Below are 20,141 nucleotides of genomic sequence, written 5' to 3' on the forward strand. Positions count from 1 at the left end.
CCAACTTTCACATGTCTGTCAAGGTTTGTTTCCCCGCCTCTAAAGGATACCTTGATAGAATCCAGCATTTTAGGTTTGCCCTGTTCTCTTCGCTACGCTGATGATTTCATCCCCCTCTGCTGTTATCCAAGTGGTTTCTGGGAAAGCTGACGACACTCTCATCTTGTTGTTCCTGTTGGGAAGCATACTTGCCCCCTTTGGCTTCTTTTAAGATTATTTTTGTTTCAATTGCTTTTCTGCCATCTGAATATGATGGGCTTAGCTGTAGATGTTTTGGACTTAGCCCTCTTGGTGTTCCCTGGATTTCTTTAATGTGAACTTTGGTATCTCCCCTTAGCTTTAGGAATGCTCAGTCATTAGTGCCTCGAAAATTTCTCCTGTGTATGTCTCTCTTCCCCATCCCATCATGCCATCGGGATTGCATTCTAGTCCTTAGACCCTGTCCACACTATAACCCCAGCTGTTTGTTCATGACAATGTATCCCTTTATTAATTCATTTATTTACATCTATTAATTTAATTTCACAGCGATTTTTGCACATGTACTTTCACTCCTTTGAGTTGTGAGTTCCACATTTGCCCATAGTCATCCTGCTTGGGGGGACAGTGGTTCCCTGTGTCCTCAGCCCCCCAATCAATCTAGAAGAGTCAGTTTGCGTTCTGTCCTGCTTGGGTTATTGTTTGGAGAGAGTGGTAACTTCTGATCCCTTCCTGCTGCCAGGAAACTCTGCAGAGCGCTGTCTCATTTTTTAAAATCATCTATTTATAGATATTGATAGGAGCCTTTCTTTCTTCTTCTTTTAATTACCCAGGACCTTTGAGATTCAGACAGCACAGGTTTGGAGATTGGCAATTACAGTGTTTCAGAAAAACCATTCTCTAAACATTAGGATGAAAAATAAATTTACTCATCTTTAGATAAGAGTATAAAGGAAATGTTTTCCAGTTAAGGGGTTTCTTTCCATAAAGGATATTAAATTCAGAAAGTTTTTCTCGTGGTTTTCAACTTAAAAAAATCACTGATCTGCAGCACAGGGTGGTAAAGGAGAGACAGAGATAGACAGACAGACAGACAGACACACACACACACACACACACACACACTCTCACGGGGGGGGGGGGGGGAGACCAAGTTGTCCAGTCTTAAGTGAACTTCAGTTCTAAATCTAAACCTTCTCAGCCATTTGTGAGTGTTGACAGGCACTTCTCTGCCACATATAAGAGCAAATAAAAGACCCTGGTGTCAAGCCACATCTCCCATAACTGAGGAACCTACTTTGAATAACTGAGTTGTTACCCATGATGGTGAATGATTCCATCCATCAGCATTTTTGCATGCCACTAGCATCTTGCAATGCATTCCATGTCTCTTTCTCTGACTTTTCAGCACACAGTGTTTACATTTGGGGCTGTAGAGTATTCATGTTAGAGAGTTGTAGGCCTTGGCTCAGTTCTACCGTTCGAGTGGGTAGCTTTCCTGAAACTCAGTCCTCTCATTTGCAAAGTAAGAATTGAAAATAAAAGTCTCCCATGGTTGCCAGGATCAGAGGAGAGAACAAGTGCAGGGCGTTGACGTGCTCTGGCTGTGTGGGGAACATCAGTTCCTACTCCTCTCCCTTCTAACACAGTTCAGCCTCTAAGTGCTGTGGAGGGCACCAGTGCCAACGAGTGTACTTTATTTGGGCCAAACAGTGTTTTATTTTACATTTTTAATTATTTGCTGTAGTGGCTAGTTTTATATCAACTTGATTGTGGTTGATATACTATGTACCCCAATAAACTTATCTGGGGGTCAGAGACAGAGCAGCCACTATATTAAACATAGATTTAGGCAGTGGTAGCACGCACCTTTAAACCTAGCATTCCAGAGGCAGAGATCCTCTGGATCTCTGTGAGTTCAAAGCTACACTGGAAACAGCCAGACATAGTGACACATGCCTTTAATCCCAGGAAGTGATGGCAGGAAGCAGAAAGGTATACAAGGGGTGAGGACGAGCAACTAGAGCCTTTTTAAGCTTTTAGCTTTTAGCAGCAGTTCAGCTGAGATCCATTCGGATGAGGACTCAGAGGCTTCCAGTTTAAGGAAACAATATCAGCTGAGAAGTTGGTAAGGTGAGGTTAGCTGTGGCCTGTTCTGTTTCTCTGATCTTTCAGTGTTCACCCCAATACCTGGCTGTGGGTTTGTTTTTATTAATAAGACTTTTTAAGATTCATGCTATACTTGATGCAAGGTAGAGTTATCTGAAAGGAGAGAACCTTAACTGAGAAAATGCCTCCATAAGGTTGGGCTGTAGGTAAGCCTATAGAACAGTGATTCTCAACCTATGGGTCATGATCCCCAAGAGGTCACATAGCAGATATTCTGCATATCAGATATTTACACTACAATTCATAGCAATAGCAACATTACAGTTATGAAGTAGCAACGAAATAATTTTATTGTTGGGGGTCACCATAACATGAAGAACTGTATTAAAGGGTCTCAGCAAAGGTTGAGAGCTACTGCTATAGAACATTTTTTTAATTAGTGATTGATAGGTGAGGACCCAACCCATTGTGGGTGGTACCATCCCTATGCTGGTGTCCCGGGTTGTATAAGAAAGCTGAGTAAGCCAGGCAAAGGAAGCCAATAAGCAGCACCCCCTCCATGGCCTCTGCATCAGCTCCTGCCACTGGGTTCCTGCTCTATTTGAGTTCTTGTCCTGACTTCCTTCAGTGATGAACAGGGATATGGAAGTGTAAGCCAAATAAACCCTTTCCTCCCCAAGTTGCTTTTTGGTCATGGTGTTTCTTTGCAGCAACAGAAACCCTGACTAAGACATTTGCCAACATTTAAACCCTGAGTTAACACAAAATCTAGCTTTGGGGCTTCTGAAAGTTGTGGTGAGTGGACTCCCATGGGCATTCATTGATGGAGCCAAGTCTGTTTCCCCTCTTTGTCTCCAGAACTCACTACCCTTATTTTCTGACCCTGGCTTCCTTCACAGGATATTTGTGCTGGGCATTGAAAACACAGAAAAAGCAAAGAATCAATGAAGGCAGGCTGGCTGAGGACACTGAGAGCTAGCTGGGTTTTGAAATGGGTTCATGGGCTTAAAGTACTTGTCTAACAGATATGAGCATCAATGTGGGTTTCTGACTGGACCTCCATTCAATCTGAGCATCGCCTGTGAATCCTTAAAGGGCTTCCTTTGTACTTAAGGATCAGTAATGAAATGTTTGTGTGGTACTCTGAAATTAATTCATACATATAAAAATTAGAAAGGAAAAGGTATTTCCGGTACAAGCCTAGCTTTTGTTAGGGCTGTATGTCCCCCATCTGCCACCATCTCCCACCCTGCCAGCAACAATGCAAGAGGTACCCGTGAGCTGTTGTTTTGTAATCTTTTTAGAGGAATTCAGACAGGCAAAGGTAGAGGGGAGTCTGGGAAAGTTGACTAGGCCACTCTTTTTAAGTTGAACTAAAGGGAAATGTTGAAGCATTTATCTGTGTAAATTAGTCCATAATATATCAAAGAAATTCACACTCAACGTGAGCATTTTGTTTGAACCATGGAGCTGAGATTCTCAGTCTCCACTTCAGTGTTCCAGGGGAGACCTGGCCTAAGAATTTTTCCAGGGGCTTTGGATAAGATGGAGCTACAGTGGCCTCTGCCCAGAGCATTGATAATGGCAGGCCTAGACACTGGCTTCCCCACAGTGCAGGTGGCCGGGAAGGGGCTTACAAAGATAGTCATGTCTGCACATAGAAAGAGAGGGTGCCGGTGCCCAAAGAGGTCAGACTGGCTGGCCTCTTAACCATGCTCATCATTTCTCCCTCCAGGAGACATTGTAGGTGATTTTCACTCATCTGTCTTAAATAAATGTCTTTTGTTCCACTAACTTTTAGCAATTAAAAGGGCAAGTTAATCTTGGGGCTGTTCTTCTTTCAAAGCATAGAATTAAAAGATGATTATAACTACAGGCAAGAAAGCATTTGGATTATGCATCATTTAGAAACGATAATAAAGATTATCCATATGTCTCCTGTTCCAGCACCCGCCGTTGCCTTAGCAATCACCTGACATGGGTGTGGTTGTGATTATGTGGCTCATTTTCAGTTCTGCCATGTCCTAGGTTGATCAGTGTCAGGATGATTTACTAGAAATCACCGCCATTCTTGTTTTAAATGGTAGTAGGTGCTTAGGCAGAGTTTGAATATTTTCTCTTCTTTTTCCTTTCCTTTAAAAATGTTTTATGTTATTTTAAAAACATATGAAAACAGAATTACATCACTCTCCTCCTCCACTTTCTTCCCCCAGTCACTGGCATGTCTCTCCATTCTCCAGTTGCTAGCCTTTTTCTTTTCTTCGATTATTATTGTCATATACATGTATGTGTGTGCGCAAATATAGAAATGCAGCCCGCTGTGCTCATTTTGATTGTGTGTATTATGGTTTCAAGGCTGACTATGCTGCACTGGACCAGAAGCTCATCCCTGGGAGAGGCTGACTTCCTCCTAGCATTCATCTGTTGCCTGTAGTTGTGTGTGTATGGCTGGGACCCCAGGAAAATCCCCCTTTTCCATGTTAGCAGTCTGTTGATCCTGCCATTGTTCTGGCCATGTTCATGAGCCATTTCCAGGAGAGACTTCCACAGCAGGCTGGATTGACGGTGCTCAGTCTTCTGACACCTTAGGACATCATTTTTTCTATAGGGTTTTGAATTCCATCCTTGTCTGTCTTGGGTACATAATCGCTGGTGATAAGATCTGCAAAAGTGTGTCTTATCTGCTTTTTTATGTCATTTTCCATTGGGCTTTCATATAGGTAGCTGTCACTTTACATAATGGGGATACGAAGGCCTGGATCCCTCCCTGTTCAGCGACTGCATCCCTGTTCAGGGACTTTGTCCATTTCCTTCTGCTGAAGAGAACTTAACCCTGTTGGAAGTTAGGTTGGCTTATAGTCCACGTCGTTTCGACACAGAATAATTGCAGTTCACTGGGGTGTAACCCTGTCACAGATTGAGAACTTGTAGTCCGATCTTTGCCTGGCAAATATTTATTAGCATCTACTCTTTGACACTGCGTCTCAGACAATTATTTGGTAAGAAGCTAGTAACTCTGGGAGCTTAGCAGCTGACAGATGATGACAATCATCTAGGGGTCAATGGTGATCTGGAGTTTGCTCGTTGTAGGCAAAGCTCTGTCTCTGTTGGTTGCTGCTACTGCTGCTGCTGCTGCTGCTGCTGCTGCTGCTGCTGCTACTGCTACTGTTGTTGTTGCTGCTGTTGCTGCTGTTACTGCTGCTGTTGTTAAGAGAGGAAGTGGATGTTTTCTATTTCTGTGTGTGCAGTCTGGCAGGATACCTCACATGGATAAGGCATACAAATCAACGCAAGAGTGAATGATTGACTTGGTAGAGGTTATTCCTGGACATGAGTCCGTGTTTGTGCCACGACTCTGTCTTCCATCCACATGCACGTCTACATAACTGAACTCTTTGTCCCAAGGAAACTGGCCAAGAAGAGGAAGGAGACGATGAGCAGCACCCGGCAGGAGATGACCGTGATGGTGAATTCTATGGACAAGAGCTACGCCGAGCAAGGCACGAACTGCGACGAGGCCTTTTCCTTCATGGACACGCACAACCTGAACGGGAGATGTAAGTGTCCGCACTGCGTGGCTTTGACTGTGTCTGTTGGGCTAGACAGGCTTCCAGTAGCTCTGTGAGATTAAAGCCCCAAATCCTCTTACAGCATTCTCACACAGAATGCTTTTTCCAGTCTCCGTGCCTCGTGTTGCTTAGTGAAGGTGTTTTTCTAAAGATACTGGGACCTACGACAGTGAGCCCAGGGAGCCACGGTGACATGTCTTTCAATGCTTTGAGCGCAGTGACACAAAGGCTCCCCTCTGGCTGAGGATGCACCTGCGCCCCTCACCCCTTTTGTGGTTGCGATCCCATTTGTGAGCCAGCCAGGTGTGGAATTGCACCCGGGAAGTCTGTTGGGAGACAGGTCATTAACTGGCAGTAACAAGTTAATTGTTTGTTTGTTCAGCCGACAGGTTCTGCCTTTATTATAGGGCAATTAGTGGCAATTAATAAATTAAAATGTGCTTCAGCGTACCTTAAGCTTCACATCAGGTGGGCTAACGGTGCCCAACCAATGCCTACCTGGGCTATCACCCGTGATCCCTGGACAGGCAGTATTTTGAGAGATCATCAGTTCAGTTGGTTATATGAGCTGCAAAATTGGAGCCCCTTTCCATCCCTGATTGTGTTGTCAATGACCGGAGGTAAACCCCACAGCTGGGCCTGATTTCATGGTTCATGGCACACACTCCTCAGGTCCAAAGATAGGGTTTCTTTGTGTGAAATCCATTCATACAGCCCACTGCAGGATGTCATCAGCACGTGGGTACAGCAGCACAGCTATGACCAAAACAATGCACAGAAAGGCTGGTGGTGAGGCTCACAATGGTGAGAAGCATGGAGATGGGGTCTAGGGGATCTCTGGTAGCTGTGGACCGTGTCTGCTGGCCAGCCACCTGACCAAACCTCTTAGCTAGAGGATGCTGGGCTGCCAGCCTTTCCTCTCTTAGGACCGTGGTATGCTCACCTGTACCTGCTCCGGAGCCTTGCACGCCTTTTCCACTCACTTAGCTTTCACAGACTGCTCCTTCCATTTGTAGTGGCTGCCATCACCCTACCTTTCCTCCCCCTGTTTATGTATGTGTTCCCTGTGCATCCCCAGCCTGCTAGACTTCCTTGCAGAAGACACTACTCTGACACACTGGGAGGGCAGCACTTTTCAGTTTGGGTTCTTGGCCACCAGCCTCTACCCTTCTATGACATTCAGTGGAGGCTGCAGAAACTGGTGTGTCATCATAGAAAATGCTTTCACATTTTTAGTAAGATTGTCATTGCCTTTTTTTTTTGTAGCAAAAGTAACTTGTTTTTCACTAAAAAAAATAAAAATGCATAGTGTACATAGTTCCAAATTAAAGTACCCTGCCTTTGTTTGTTGTCAATTAGACCTAGGTAAACACACACACACACACACACACACACACACACACACACACACACACACACCTTTGAGCTCATACAGAGTTGGAATTTGTACAGTAGTCGTCATCCTCTGAGCATCAGTATGTAAGGGGCCACACAGGGCTGGAGGCCACAGCTCGGAGGAGGAAATCTATCTAGTGAAACATGTGAAACCCCCGGAAGACAAAAAAAAATGGAGGAAAGAAGGAAGAGCGAGCTCAGAGATGTTCTCCACATTCCAGGGTCATCCATCAAGGTTCCAAACTTCTATTCCACAATTAGTTTCTTCAGGAATAAATTTTCTTGAAATGACTCACTCCAAGAACAGGAACCGAAATTACTAGCTATGGGATGTTTCAAGTTTGAACCCCAGGGAGAACATCACTTCTGGATGGGAATTCTAAGTAGGCAGTTGGTTCTGTTAAGGTCTGTGTCTGTAGACAGTCAAGGATGCTGAAGAGCATAGGTTTGCCACTAAAGCCTCCCCGGCTGACCCACCATTTGGAATTCTTTGACCGTCCTCTCAATAAACACAGAAGTTGTCCCCTCTTGCTTGGTTAGCCATGAGAGATCTCTTACAGTTTCCCTGACAGGGATCCCCAGTGGTAAACATTTTTCTAGTACTCTATTCATTCCCTTTCAATAAAAGCTACTAGAGAAGCAATCCCAGGAGAGTTTACAGACACCAGGGCTATAGCATGCATGTGCATGCACACATGTACACACACACACACACACACACACACACACACACACACACACACACACGACGTGCAAATATACATATCTGCAAGACATCACTCAAAAAGTTCTAGAAGCTGTGGGGTGAGTCCCTTTCTAAAATAATGTAGTAAGAAAAATGAGATTGAAGAATTTAAAAGTAAACCAGAATTCATTTATGGCAGTGGAGAATAATCTGTCTACCACAGCAAATATGAGCTGTGACTTCTACTTTAATACCCCATAAAAGGGGGAATATAGAATATGGGAAAAGGAAATGGGCTCAATATGAATAGTTAAAGACAAACATATTTTAACACAAAGGTGGAAATAAATGTGGTCATTTTGTATCTGCCTTGCACACTTTTACCAAGCATATAAAAATGGCTGCAGGTGAGGAAGTGGCCTTGTGCTCTCTCCTTGAGCAGTTTATACGTGCAGGATTTTTTTAGTTCCTGTTTTCATTGATAGCTGTTTTCCTGGCAACTTACCGGAATCATGTATAAGTGTGACCTTTGTCTGTTTTAGAGAAACAGCCAGATAAATGACAGGGAGCCTGGATCCCTCCCTCTGTCGTTGGCATAGTTGCCATTTGAAGGCAGGAACATGAGTAAAGCTGCTTCCCTTTACAGTAGGAGTTGCTTCTGATAACTAAAATACATTAACACATCATCAAGATGATTACAACCCAAGAAATTGCAAGGATCCAGGGCACTGCCCAGTGATAGGATGGTGCAGTTGTATATGTATGTCCTTGGAAACCCAGCATCAGATAAATCCCTTAAGTACTTAGGGGAAGTGTAGGCATGGGCCATTATGTTGAACTTCCTTGAGCACACATCAGTCATTGCGCTTTAATGAAGTGAGTGTTTTTATATTACAAATCAATTAAGATGTAGAGGAGAGTTAGCCTTCAAAATGGCAAATCCCCATCTTCAATGGAATCAGTTAGAGGGTTTGACTTTCCCTCTTAGCGATGGAGACGAAGGGATGGTATGGTGGTTGTGTGTCCTTCAGAGAAATAATCCAAAGAAATAGAAGCATTTTTTTTTCAGTATTTGAAGACTTAAAGAGCATCATGGAGAAAAATAGTTTCATTTCCAATATAGCCCAAATCAACTTTATCTTTACAAGCCAAGTTGCAGCAATCCAAATTTTCAAAAGATGAGGAACTGGGGGAGGGGGTGTTAGCAGAGCACCCAAACACTGCTATTCCCACTGCTCTTCAGGAGCCATGCATTGGCTTATTGTCACAGATTTGAGTTGTAAACTTCAGCTCAGAGCAGAAGCACAATCACAAAGGCCAAGGTGAGAAGTCCAAGGGACCTCTTGGATTTCCCTACTCAATATGGTGGCTATCTGTAGGTATTTTCCATTATAGGATGAGAAAAGTCTTGATCTGATCAAGAGGGCCTGTTCCCTAGAAAGGATGAGTTACTACCCAGAGACCTCTGAGAATGGTGGTATTTGCTATGTGGACTTCAGTGAATCCCAGACACCTCTCTATAGGAGCCGTCTACCTTCACAGGGAGTGCTTCCCGTGATTCCAAACTCAGCCTGTCTGCGGCCTTTGACCAGCCTCTCTTTATTCACAGCTGTGTCTTCACCATCATCCTTCACGATGAAGACAAATACGCTGAGCACGTCGGTGCCGAATTCCTACTACCCAGGTAACAGATTCCCTACCGTCTCCCTTCCTCACCACCTTTGGCAGCTCGTGGACGTTTTTTTGCTTGATGATATCATAAAGCCAAGGCTTCCTATGGCTTTCCTGGGGAAACTGGGGGACCGTTCATCAATCATTTACTGTTCTTTCTCTTTTTACTTTCTCTGCGTTGCCCTGCTTACGATGTATGACAGACCCATTTGTGCCAACTGCAATTTTAGGTGAGAATAATCCCCTTTCCCCAAGTTCACTTCAGGAGTGACTGAGAAAAATCAGCATCACTCTAGAGGAGACTGGCATTGTAACTGTGCATGATACCATGGTTAGAAGCGGGGCATGGGGGTGGAATGGGGCCAGGGGCATGGGGCAGGGTGATGCGTCTTCCTCTGAAGTCTCTACTGGTAGGAAGGGTTTGCTGCATGTTGGGAGTATGGCGATACCAAAAGGTTGCAGGGAGCAATTCCAGCTCCAGGGCTCTCCCTTTCTGTGTTCAGAATTGAATGTTAGTGCTGATCCCAGGGGAAGACAAATGACACGTCACTGCTCAGCTGTGTACTTCCAAGAGCTGAATTCTGTCCAATATGACAGTCATAAAAGTGAAAATAGCATCTCATTATTTTCACTTAGCTCTCTACGCACCGAAATTGCCAGTTTCAAAAAATAGCATTTTTCCTAATGACACCCCCCCACGTTATGCAGTGTAGTGATCACAGTGGGGGCTAGACCTCCCACCCGTCCGCCTAGGGCACCCCTCAGCAACATGTCTGTCACACAGTGGAAGTTTAAGGGAACTGATGTTCTGAACAGCGGAATGACAGGCGGGCGCTTTATCATCGTGTGGTTTATTACGTGTCAGATGCCACAAGAAATGAACTGAAATGTTAGCCCAATGGGGCAGAATGCATTTAAAGTATGAAATATTCCCAACAGGGGGTTACAGGGGAGGAGAAAAAAACAAGTCCCGCTTGTACAGTTTAAGAAGGGTGAGGAAATGGGACATTACCTGCCTGTGATGAGCAAATAAGCATGGGCTGCTGTGGCATTTGAGACACATAAGTAACCCAAGTGTGTCCGTCCGGCTGTGTCCTCTTTCTACTACTAACCGTGCGGAAGGGAGCACACCCAAAGCGACTTCCAGGTATAGAATGGTTCTTGGAGCTAGAGCTTCATCCTCCCTTCCACTTCCTCTTCCTGGCTCTCTTCACTAGCCTCAGGACCCCCAGCCAGGACTCCTCACTGTGCTTCTCGGTTCTCAAAGTTGTTAGATTTCCAAGGAGAGGGTAATTTTCGCTTCATCCCAGAGTCCTCTAGGCTTAAGCAAGTTGGTTGCCTACGGAACGAAAGTGAACTAAGCTTAAGTATGGAACAGAGTATTTGAAGTGAGATTATCCTGAGGCCCAGTACAGCCCCCACACTGGCTTAAGCACCAACCATAAAGGGGGACGCTCTGCTTTATCCTTCTCACAGGTGAGGGACACAGTCTCACTTCATGCACACTGACATTCCGATCTCCAGGCAGAGACATTTGTGAAGTCACTGGGTAGGAGAAGGTTGCGATGTCTTTGTGTGCTGTGGCATTCACATCCCAGGTTTCTCTGTGGATGTTCTGATCCTGAAGGAACTGTGGGTAGGGAGGGCTGAGACATGCCTTGTCAAAGGGAAAAATGCATTCAGATTTCACAGCAGGGTTAAGATAAGCTTATTAAACAAAGATCATTTCTCCAAAGGCACTGCCTTATTATTAGGAACATTAATGACATCCTTTGAAGTTGACTAGGCTTCTTTTCTGAGAAAGTATGACTGGGACAGTCAATTCAAGTTTCAAAATGGTGTGAAAAAAAAAGTAAGTCCGCCAAATGCACAAGTCACCATTTCCTGGTATAATCTGTGTAGCAGAAACCAGAGGGTTAAGTGGTTAAGTTCACGGTAGAGTCCCGTGATCTGGTGCACTGTGCATCTGTATATTGCTGGAATCAGATCAGTGAGGTAGGTTATCCCTTGAAGCCATAGGAAAATGAGCTTTGTGTTTACCCTGGTCCTTTGCAGGGATGGGAGCCGTTACAGTTTACATGGAGACAAGGACTATTTTGTTGGGAGACAGAGTTCAGCACAAATAAAGCCCTCGTATCTTAATGTTTCTTTTTCACTTGCAAAGACCCTGTTCTCATGGAGAATTTAATTATATCTTTGCCTCATTTGCTTACAAAGATGAAAGGATGGATGGACGGATGGATGGAGACAGATAGATAGCCGATAGATAATAAATGATTAATCCTCCTCCATCTCAAAAATACAGCATCCATTCCAAGTTGGTATTTTTCAGCTAATTCATTAATGAATATAGAATTAATTTTTAATTCTAAGAAAATCATCAGAACTGATATTAAGAAACTTTCCTTTCTGACTCTTTCATCTAAGACATTTTTAATTTTAGAAAATTGTTGGTGGGTAATTTTTTTTAAGTATAGGAAATGAGTGACATGGGATACTGTTTATCAGTAATAAATCATTTCAAGCAGCCAGAGAAAAACGATTGACAGCTCATTTTAGTAGGGTCAGGAATGTCTACCAGGAAAGGTGACCCAGTTTCCTGACAGGTATGGCCCAAGTTCCCCTAGCTCCCCTTGAACACATCTGTGCTGGACAACAGCTCTCTCTGGGAGGGAGGATGTAGTGGTGTGTAAGTGCTTGAAGAGGTGTCCCATTCTAGAGACGAGGCCAAGGTGTCATTGTGCAATGGAGAAATATATACAACATTGGCAGCGGCTGTCACTCTGTGGCCTTAAAACTCTTAAAACACCCAGGCCGGGGATCAGAGCATCCCTAGGTTGCTGGTACATCCACTTGAAAAGCTTGGGTCCTTTAGGTGGTATTCCATTCAGCCAGAATGAAAGGCAAATTAATTATATTCACTGCTCAAAATATAAAACGAAGAGAACAAGAGAGGCACAGAGGGGAAACTAATTAATGTTCCATTTCTTTTAGTATTTATACAGAACAGAGCTTTCTCCTAGAGAACTAAGAGCCCACTGGATTGAGTACCTCAGCAGGGGTCCTGCCACCCAGCTGATAACTCTTGGCAGTTGCCAACAAGCAAATCTGAGATGCAAATTTCCAGGGGGGGTGGTATTGGTGACTATTAAAATGGGAACGTAGACATTTGCTAAATTTCAAAGCAAATCCAAATGAAAAACAAAAACAAATCATAAAATCAGCTTACCACCCTTTTTTTTTTATTTTGTTTTTGTGTCTTTAGCCGCCTTGTAGTGATTGGGGTGTCATTTCAGCAACGGCAACATAGCTCCACACCTGTGTGCCACCCTTCATACCATGCATCCCCAGGGGCTTTGCCATGCAGACAGAGCAGGGTTGCAGGACAGGCCCAGCTCACCAAGTTCCTCAAGACGGAGCATTTAGGTAGAACAGTAACATAAGTCACCAGCGACCCTTGTGGCTGAAATCCCTGTGAATGCAGAATCCGGAATTCCCATCCTTTCTTATCTATTTTTATTATTTATACATGAAATTGATTTGCTATCTCCCTTTAAATGGTTTTTAGCATTGTGATTTCATAAAAATCTTCCCAGTTCATGGAACTGCTAAAGGGATTCAGCGTTTTAAAGAGTTAACCCATAGAAGATGAAATTCATAATTGAATAGCCTTAATTGAACACATGTGCCTCAAACATTTTTAATAGATAACATTTCTGCAGTTTATTAATCTAATTTGCTAGTCATCGCTCATTAAAGCAGAGCCTCTTTAGGCTTGTTTGGCCAAATTTTGACATTAATTTTCTAGTACAATTTGATTGGCTTTGTTCAAGAAATTTAAATGACAAATGAATTAAATACAAATAGCCTTTATTTAGTTATTGCTTGGTTCATGGGGGATGAAAAGCAATTGCACACTAATTTTAACCTCCTTTTTTGTTGAGTTCTTAACTGAAACAACTCCATCCTACCATGATGGGAGGGTTAAGGCTTTGCTGCCCTCTGACCAGCTCTCAATAGACAGTTTCACTGAAGACTGACAGACAGCACCCAGTAGAAGTGCCTGTAGTTCTCTGCACAGTACCGTTGCTTATGTCCTGTTTCCTTTTTCTCCTCCTCTTTCCTCCTGATATGTATCCGCTTTAAAGTGCCAATCAATGGTAAGTTCCCCAACTCGCCCCTTGGAGAAGCTGCGGAGGGAGTGTGGGGGTGTGTGTCTTACCCGTAGACTTGACGGAGCCAGTGTGCCACCCTGTGCCGGCCTGCATGTTTCCTGTTGTAGAACGTTCTGTGTGTGATGCGTTGGCCCACAGCATTTCGTTGAGCTTCCGGATCCCAGAGCATGCAAAGTGACTCATCAAAACATTCCCAGTACAAGTTCCCTCTTAGTGTTCCTCTCTCCTTTGATTTCCTGTACGAGTACCCATCCGCATTGCTAGCTTTATATGCCAAACCATTTTGTGCACTTTTCTTTTGCTCACAGAACATTTGTAGAGTTTATTTACTCCATTACACAAATTAATTAGCTGACATTTGGATGTGGACAAGCCTGGTTTTGCGCCAGGTCTTGATGAAGTTTCGGATTGAAACTTTTACCAATTTTACCACTGAAACGCTGGAAGGCTCCTGTCAATGAGCTTTGCAGAAGCAATATCTCGTTTGGACTGCTTTGTAAGAGCAAAGATTCCCACCTCATTCTTAGCAGTATTGCCGATCCCATTTAAACCTACGAACATGCAAAATTTGATTTCTGGCTGAGCCGTCCTTGAGTGGAGGGATGTCATCAGCCAACTTGTTAGCATCCTGTGGTCCTGACTCAGCCTGATGGTTCACAATTCTTTTCTCCATCTTCCTTTCTAGATGAGACCCACACAATGGCCAGCGACACCAGCAGCAGCCTAGTTCAGTCCCATACATACAAGAAACGCGAGGCTACTGACGTGCCTTACCAGACTGGACAGCTTCACCCAGCCATCCGTGTGGCAGACCTCCTTCAACACATCACTCAAATGAAGTGTGCTGAGGGCTATGGCTTCAAGGAAGAGTATGAGGTGAGCCTGGGCTAGGTGATGGCTGGCAACATATTAAACAACCTGCATTGATCCCAGAGATGCCAGACCAGGCCTAGACGCGGCATCTACTGGTGTTTTCCCAGGTGCTGGTGAGACTTACTACCAAGTTCATATGTGTTCAGCAGGGAAGGAAAAACATTTCCCTTTTACTTCCTGGTACAGAAACATGTGTTGGCCACAGGCTGTCATTCCCTTCCTCCTGCTCAGTCATTTTCCTGAAACTAAGTTCAGTGTTAAATCCAAATTCTGAAGCTGTCTCAGGAAGCAAGTTCTCACTTAGAGCCACTATAGATCCACCAGTGAAGTGACACTGTGAAGAGTCAAAGGAAAGGGGCTGGCGGTTGTCACAGCTCTAACTGCTCCCAGAGTGCATGCTGCTATCATTGGCGCCCAAGGGGATACCTGCCAGGGCCTTTTCTGGGACCATAACATCTTCCTACCATATATAAAATGCAGGATTCTCCTCTTCCTCAGCTTTAGCATCAGCAAATTCTGCTAGAAACTCATTCTCCGACTGGAGAGAGCATTCTGACTTCAAGACCTTTAACTCAAAGTAGCACACTCTCCATTGAGCATGTGTGCAGGTGTGCTGTGCAGGTGTGGTGGAAGAAATAGAAGATCGGGTTGCTTTTTTTGTTTGTTTTTCGAGACAGGGTTTCTCTGTGTAGTTTTGGTGCCTGTCCTGGAACTTGCTCTGTAGACCAAGCTGGCCTCGAACTCACAGAGATCCGCCTGGCTCTGCCTCCCAAGTGTGTGTGCAGGTGTACTGTGCAGGTGTACGCCACCACCGCCCAGCTGCTCTTTTATATTAGTAAAATAAGCTTGGGGTCATTTTTGAAGAGCATGACTTCTTGCAATAGAAATAGAACTACATAGGAGTGGGTTTCTAAACTTTGGGATATTCTTTGAATCAATCCCTTGTCTGTAGAATCAGCTCACATTTAGGAACCATCTAATCTGGAACCAGAGTATTTTTTTTCTTTGATAATTGTATCCTGACTTCTTATATTGCAATTTTAACAGTGCTTACCCATAGTGCCCAAACAGAGGTGGTCTTTAGTCTGTCTCAGTGTTGTCTGGGGTTCTGGCTGAATAACTTTGTGGAAAACAAAACACTGCAGTTTCATAGACTGCTTCATCCAAGTCCCAGCCTCCACTGTTAGCAATTGTGAAGCATTTTATGAGTCAAGTGATATGCACCACACACTGGAAATGTGGAAAATGATAGCGGTATATGGAGATAAGCAGACTTTACAAAAGTTGGTGCCAACTTTTGGAGGAGATAATGCATGTGATTAATGATTTCGTGCTTTGCTTTTTTCTTTTAAATTAAGAAAACATTTTTATACAATATATTCTGGTCATGCTTTTCCCTCCCCTGGCTGCTCTCAGATCCTCCCCACCCCATCACCCACCCAACTCTGTGCCCTTTCTCTCTTTCTTAAAAAAAAAATAATAAGCAAAAACAAGAAACATACACACACAAAAATTGAAGGCAAAATATATAAGCAAAAGAACAATAAGATAAAAATTGTCCAAACAAAACAATATGAGAGAGAAACACCATTGAGTTTGTATTGACCAACTATTACTGGGCATGGGGCCTACCCTCAAATGTGGTTAATATATCCAGTGAGATGCCACTGGAAAAACTAGTTTTTCCTTTGTAAGCAGTGTCAGTTACAGACAACTTCTTGCTTAGGAGTGGAAGCCCATGTCTACATCCCCTTGCAGCCCCAGGACCCCAACTGGCTTGAACCTGTGTAGGCCCTGTGCATGCTGTCACAGTCTCTATAGATTCATATGTGTCTGAAAGATATGGTTTCCTTCCTGGCATCCGTCCCCTCTGGACTTCCAATCTCCCCACCTCCTCTTCTGCATAGCTCCTCGATGAAGACATCCATTTAGGACCGAATGCTCCAAAGTCTCTCATTCTGTGCATGTTGTCCAGTTGTGGGTCTCTGTGTTAGTTCCCTTCTACTGGAGGAGGAGGTTAGTTCCCTACTACTGGAGGTTCTCTGATGCTGGCTGAGCCAGGCACTTAAGTGTGAGTATAGCAGAATGTCATTAAGAGTCATTGTGTTATTATGTTCCTGTAGCAGCACGTTTGTGTTTGTTTTTCTTCTAGGCCCATGGTCTGTGCAGTCTCAGGGTCTTGGCTACTCTACCAGGGTCAGAGGTGGGTTCCATTGCATGGAGTGGGCCTTGAATCCAGAGAGACAGTAGCTGGTTACTTCCACCACCTTGGAACTAGTATTAGAGTATTGCAACCATCAGTTGCCTATGCATATCAAGCAGTGCTCTGTGCCTCACTCTTGGCCACTCACGGTTCTTCACTTTGGACCCAGTGCTGCTTAGCCTTAGGCTGAGCTCTCTGTCCAGCTTGATTATCGAGACCCACCGCGCATGGCACCAATAGCAGCTGAAGCACAGCTGCTCTTAAGCATAGACCCATCGTCCAAAGCAGACATAGACATGCTGTGCCCAGCCAAGCAGTCACCACCTGGTCTGGTGCCAGTGATCTGAGATCAGAAGCCTCCAAAGCCACGGGAACCAATCTCAACTGTGTCCCTGGAGTTTTGTTTCATTCCAGAACATTTTCAGATGAAGCTCCACATTTCAGCAGCCCTGAAATTCTCAGATTTACCCTTAACGGTTCAATGTATAATTCAGTGAAATTGACAGCCTTTGCATATTGCTTCATGCACTTTTAAAGGGTAGCTTAGGAATTAATAGGATTAAGAGTAAGACTTCCAAAAGCATTAATATCTTATGAAAGACAAAATTAGGTTATTGAGAAAATATAAGCCTAATGAATAGAGATGATGTCTTAGTTCTAGCCAATTCTCCACATGCAGATATTGCTCAAATGTTTATTAAAGATGTTAATGTCAAAGAGATTAGTTATAGGCTCAAATAACAATTCATAAAATAGCTGAGTCCAATTTTTCATGGACTATTTAAAAATACCTACCTTGTGACTTCTGTAACAAACTATGGGCAATGCATATCTGAATGTATGCAAAATTATTTCCCACTCAAATCTCCTGAAGACATTTGATATGCAGGTGCAAACTAGGATGTCTTACCGCTCACTTTAAACATTCTCTGATTGACAACTCATTAAGATTTGTTATACCTTAAAATAAAATGCTATTTGTTGATGCATTTCAAAAAAAACTTCCTCTTTCATGCAACCCATTCAGTGATCATGGAATATGATTTTAAAGCAAATACTCTGAGTCTCAAATACATAATTTAAAAAAAAAAAGGAGAAAAGAAAATGTGAAAATACTATATATATGAAAAGAAAGCAAAGGGAAAGGAGCTACTGAGCAAATACAAAATGGAAAATTCCATTAGGAATAATCCCATCCCCCAGTACCTCACCCCTTGCCCCCATCTGTCATTACAGAGCATGCTAGCATTGGTCTGGAGCAATGGTATTGGGTAGATGAACTTACACAGTTTTGCAGGGGGAAATGCCTTCTAAGTATCAGCTCACATGAAGCCTCAGGTCCTGGCCATCCCTCACTTTGTCTCTATCACCCAATTACTTGAGTTTTATGGCCAAGTCTGTAATGTGAGTAAAACCAAGCTTTAGGAAATTGAGAATCTACTGAGAAGGACTGCTCTGCAATATTCTTGTTCTGTTTTCCCTAAACCCAGGCAGTCTTCATCCTAGTGTGGATAAGGAACATCTTCAAATGGTGGCTTTTTTTTTTTTTTTTTTGGTTTTTCGAGACAGGGTTTCTCTGTGTAGCTTTGCGCCTTTCCCGGTACTCGCTTTGGAGACCAGGCTGGCCTCGAACTCACAGAGATCCGCCTGCCTCTGCCTCCCAAGTGCTGGGATTAAAGGCGTGCGCCACCACCGCCCGGCTCAAATGGTGGCTTTTTAAATGCAGTTGCTGTGCTATGTCAACCTGACACAGGCTAGAGTCATCACAGAGAAGGGAACCTCAACTGAGAAAATGCCTCCATAAGATTAGGCTATGGGCAAGCCTGTGGGACATTTTCTTAAATAGTGATTGATGGGAGAGGGTCCAGCCCATTGTGGGTGGTACCATCTCTTGGTTGGTGGTCCTGAGTTCTATAAGAAAGCAGACTGAGCAAGCCATGAGGAGTAAGCAAGTAAGCAGCACCCCTCCATAGCCTCTGCATCTGCTCCTGCCTCCAGGATCCTGCCTGTTTGAGTTCTTGACCTGACTTCCTTTGGTGATGAACAATGATATGGAAGCATAAGCCAAATTGACCCTTTCCTCCCCAAGTTGCTTTAGGTCATGGCATTTGTCATAGCAATAGAGAGCCTGGCTCAGACAGCTAGATTTAGAACTGTGACAGGATTTAGCCCCCTCTCTCATGCCTTGAACTGTGTGTGTTTCCTAAGACTCTTGAGCAAGTTATCTATCCTCGGCAGCCCTCAGTCTCTTCACCCATAAAATGAAGCTACTCCAATATCAGCCCTATGAGATAGTGTGGAGATTTAGTCACATAATAGATCATAAGGACTAAAATTTTATCTAGCATACAGTAAACATTCATTTGAAGTATTAGTGAGGTTAAGAAAAAATAACTTTAATAATAAGATCCAAGAGAAATTTACATTTTGTTCTTTATACAGAAAGTGTATTACAGTAAGGTTTGAGCCCATCTCTGTCATTTTTTTTAACATTTTTGTTGGCATATTTTCATTTACATAGTGGTGCAAGATATTTTCATTCAAATATATCTGTGCATTGACCATATTTGCCCCCTGTACCCTTTTCTTTATCTCTCCTCTAACTCTCACTCGTTCCTTTCATTTTTCCAGATGGTCATGTTTCTATGTCCATATATTATACACATATATGTGTGTATATGTGCATATATAGGATCCACACATAAGAGACAACATGAGCTACTTGTGTTTCAGAGTCTGGCTTATTTCACTTATCACGGTGATCTCCAGTTCTATCCTGGCATTTTCCTACAAGTGGTATAATTTCATTCTTCTCCGTGACTTAATAAAACTCCTGGGTACACACACCACGTTTTTATCTAGTCACTTGTTGGTGAACACCTAGGGTGCTCCCTTCACTCAGCTGTCATGAATGGTACAGCAATAAACATGGCTGTGCAGGGTCCTTGTAGTGTGCTGGCTTTGAGTCACCTGGTATAGTCTCAGGAGTGAGGTGATGTAGCCGGATTATATCGGTGATTCTATTTTTAGTTTTTTGAGATACCTTCATGCAGATTTCCACAGCGGCCACACTGATTTACATCCCACTGTTCAAGAGTTTCCTTTCCCAGAATCCTCACCAGTGCGTTCTCATCTGTTTCTTAATGACAGCCATTCTGCTGTGTTGAGATGAAACCTCTATACAGTTCTTTTTCTCTTGTTTTCTTTTTGAGATTATTGTATAATTACATCCTTTCCTCCCATCAAACTCTCGCATACACCCCTCCTTGCTCTCTTTCAAATTCATAGCCTCTTTTTTCATTAATTATTGTTACATGTACATTATATAATATATATATATATATATATATATAGTATATAGTATACATGCAGATAGAGTCATAAATATAGCCTGCCTAGTCTGTATAATGTTATCATATAGGTGTTTTCAGGGCTCTTCATTTGGTATTGGATCACTCACTGGTGTACTCTTCCCTGGAAAG

General features: G+C 43.4%; 1 protein-coding gene across 11 annotated transcripts in view; it reads left to right on the forward strand.

Annotated features, from left to right (window-relative positions):
* Nucleotides 1–20,141, forward strand: part of Ptprm (protein tyrosine phosphatase receptor type M) — a 715,625-nt gene that overhangs the window by 557,705 nt on the left and 137,779 nt on the right. For 6 of the 11 annotated variants that reach the window (XM_052750180.1, XM_052750177.1, XM_052750181.1 and 3 more), the window contains 5 exons: nt 5,494–5,645; nt 9,347–9,421; nt 9,612–9,638; nt 13,557–13,568; nt 14,269–14,459. In XM_052750180.1, coding sequence (XP_052606140.1) covers nt 5,494–5,645; nt 9,347–9,421; nt 9,612–9,638; nt 13,557–13,568; nt 14,269–14,459 — 457 coding nt within the window. The remainder of the gene's footprint in view (nt 1–5,493; nt 5,646–9,346; nt 9,422–9,611; nt 9,639–13,556; nt 13,569–14,268; nt 14,460–20,141) is intronic. The other 5 variants (XM_052750179.1, XM_052750184.1, XM_052750186.1 and 2 more) reach the window with 2 other exon arrangements.

Source organism: Peromyscus californicus, unplaced genomic scaffold (assembly GCF_007827085.1).
Source record: "Peromyscus californicus insignis strain IS unplaced genomic scaffold, ASM782708v3 Scaffold_21__1_contigs__length_65335640, whole genome shotgun sequence".
In the NCBI taxonomy this organism is placed as follows: Eukaryota; Metazoa; Chordata; class Mammalia; order Rodentia; family Cricetidae; genus Peromyscus; species Peromyscus californicus.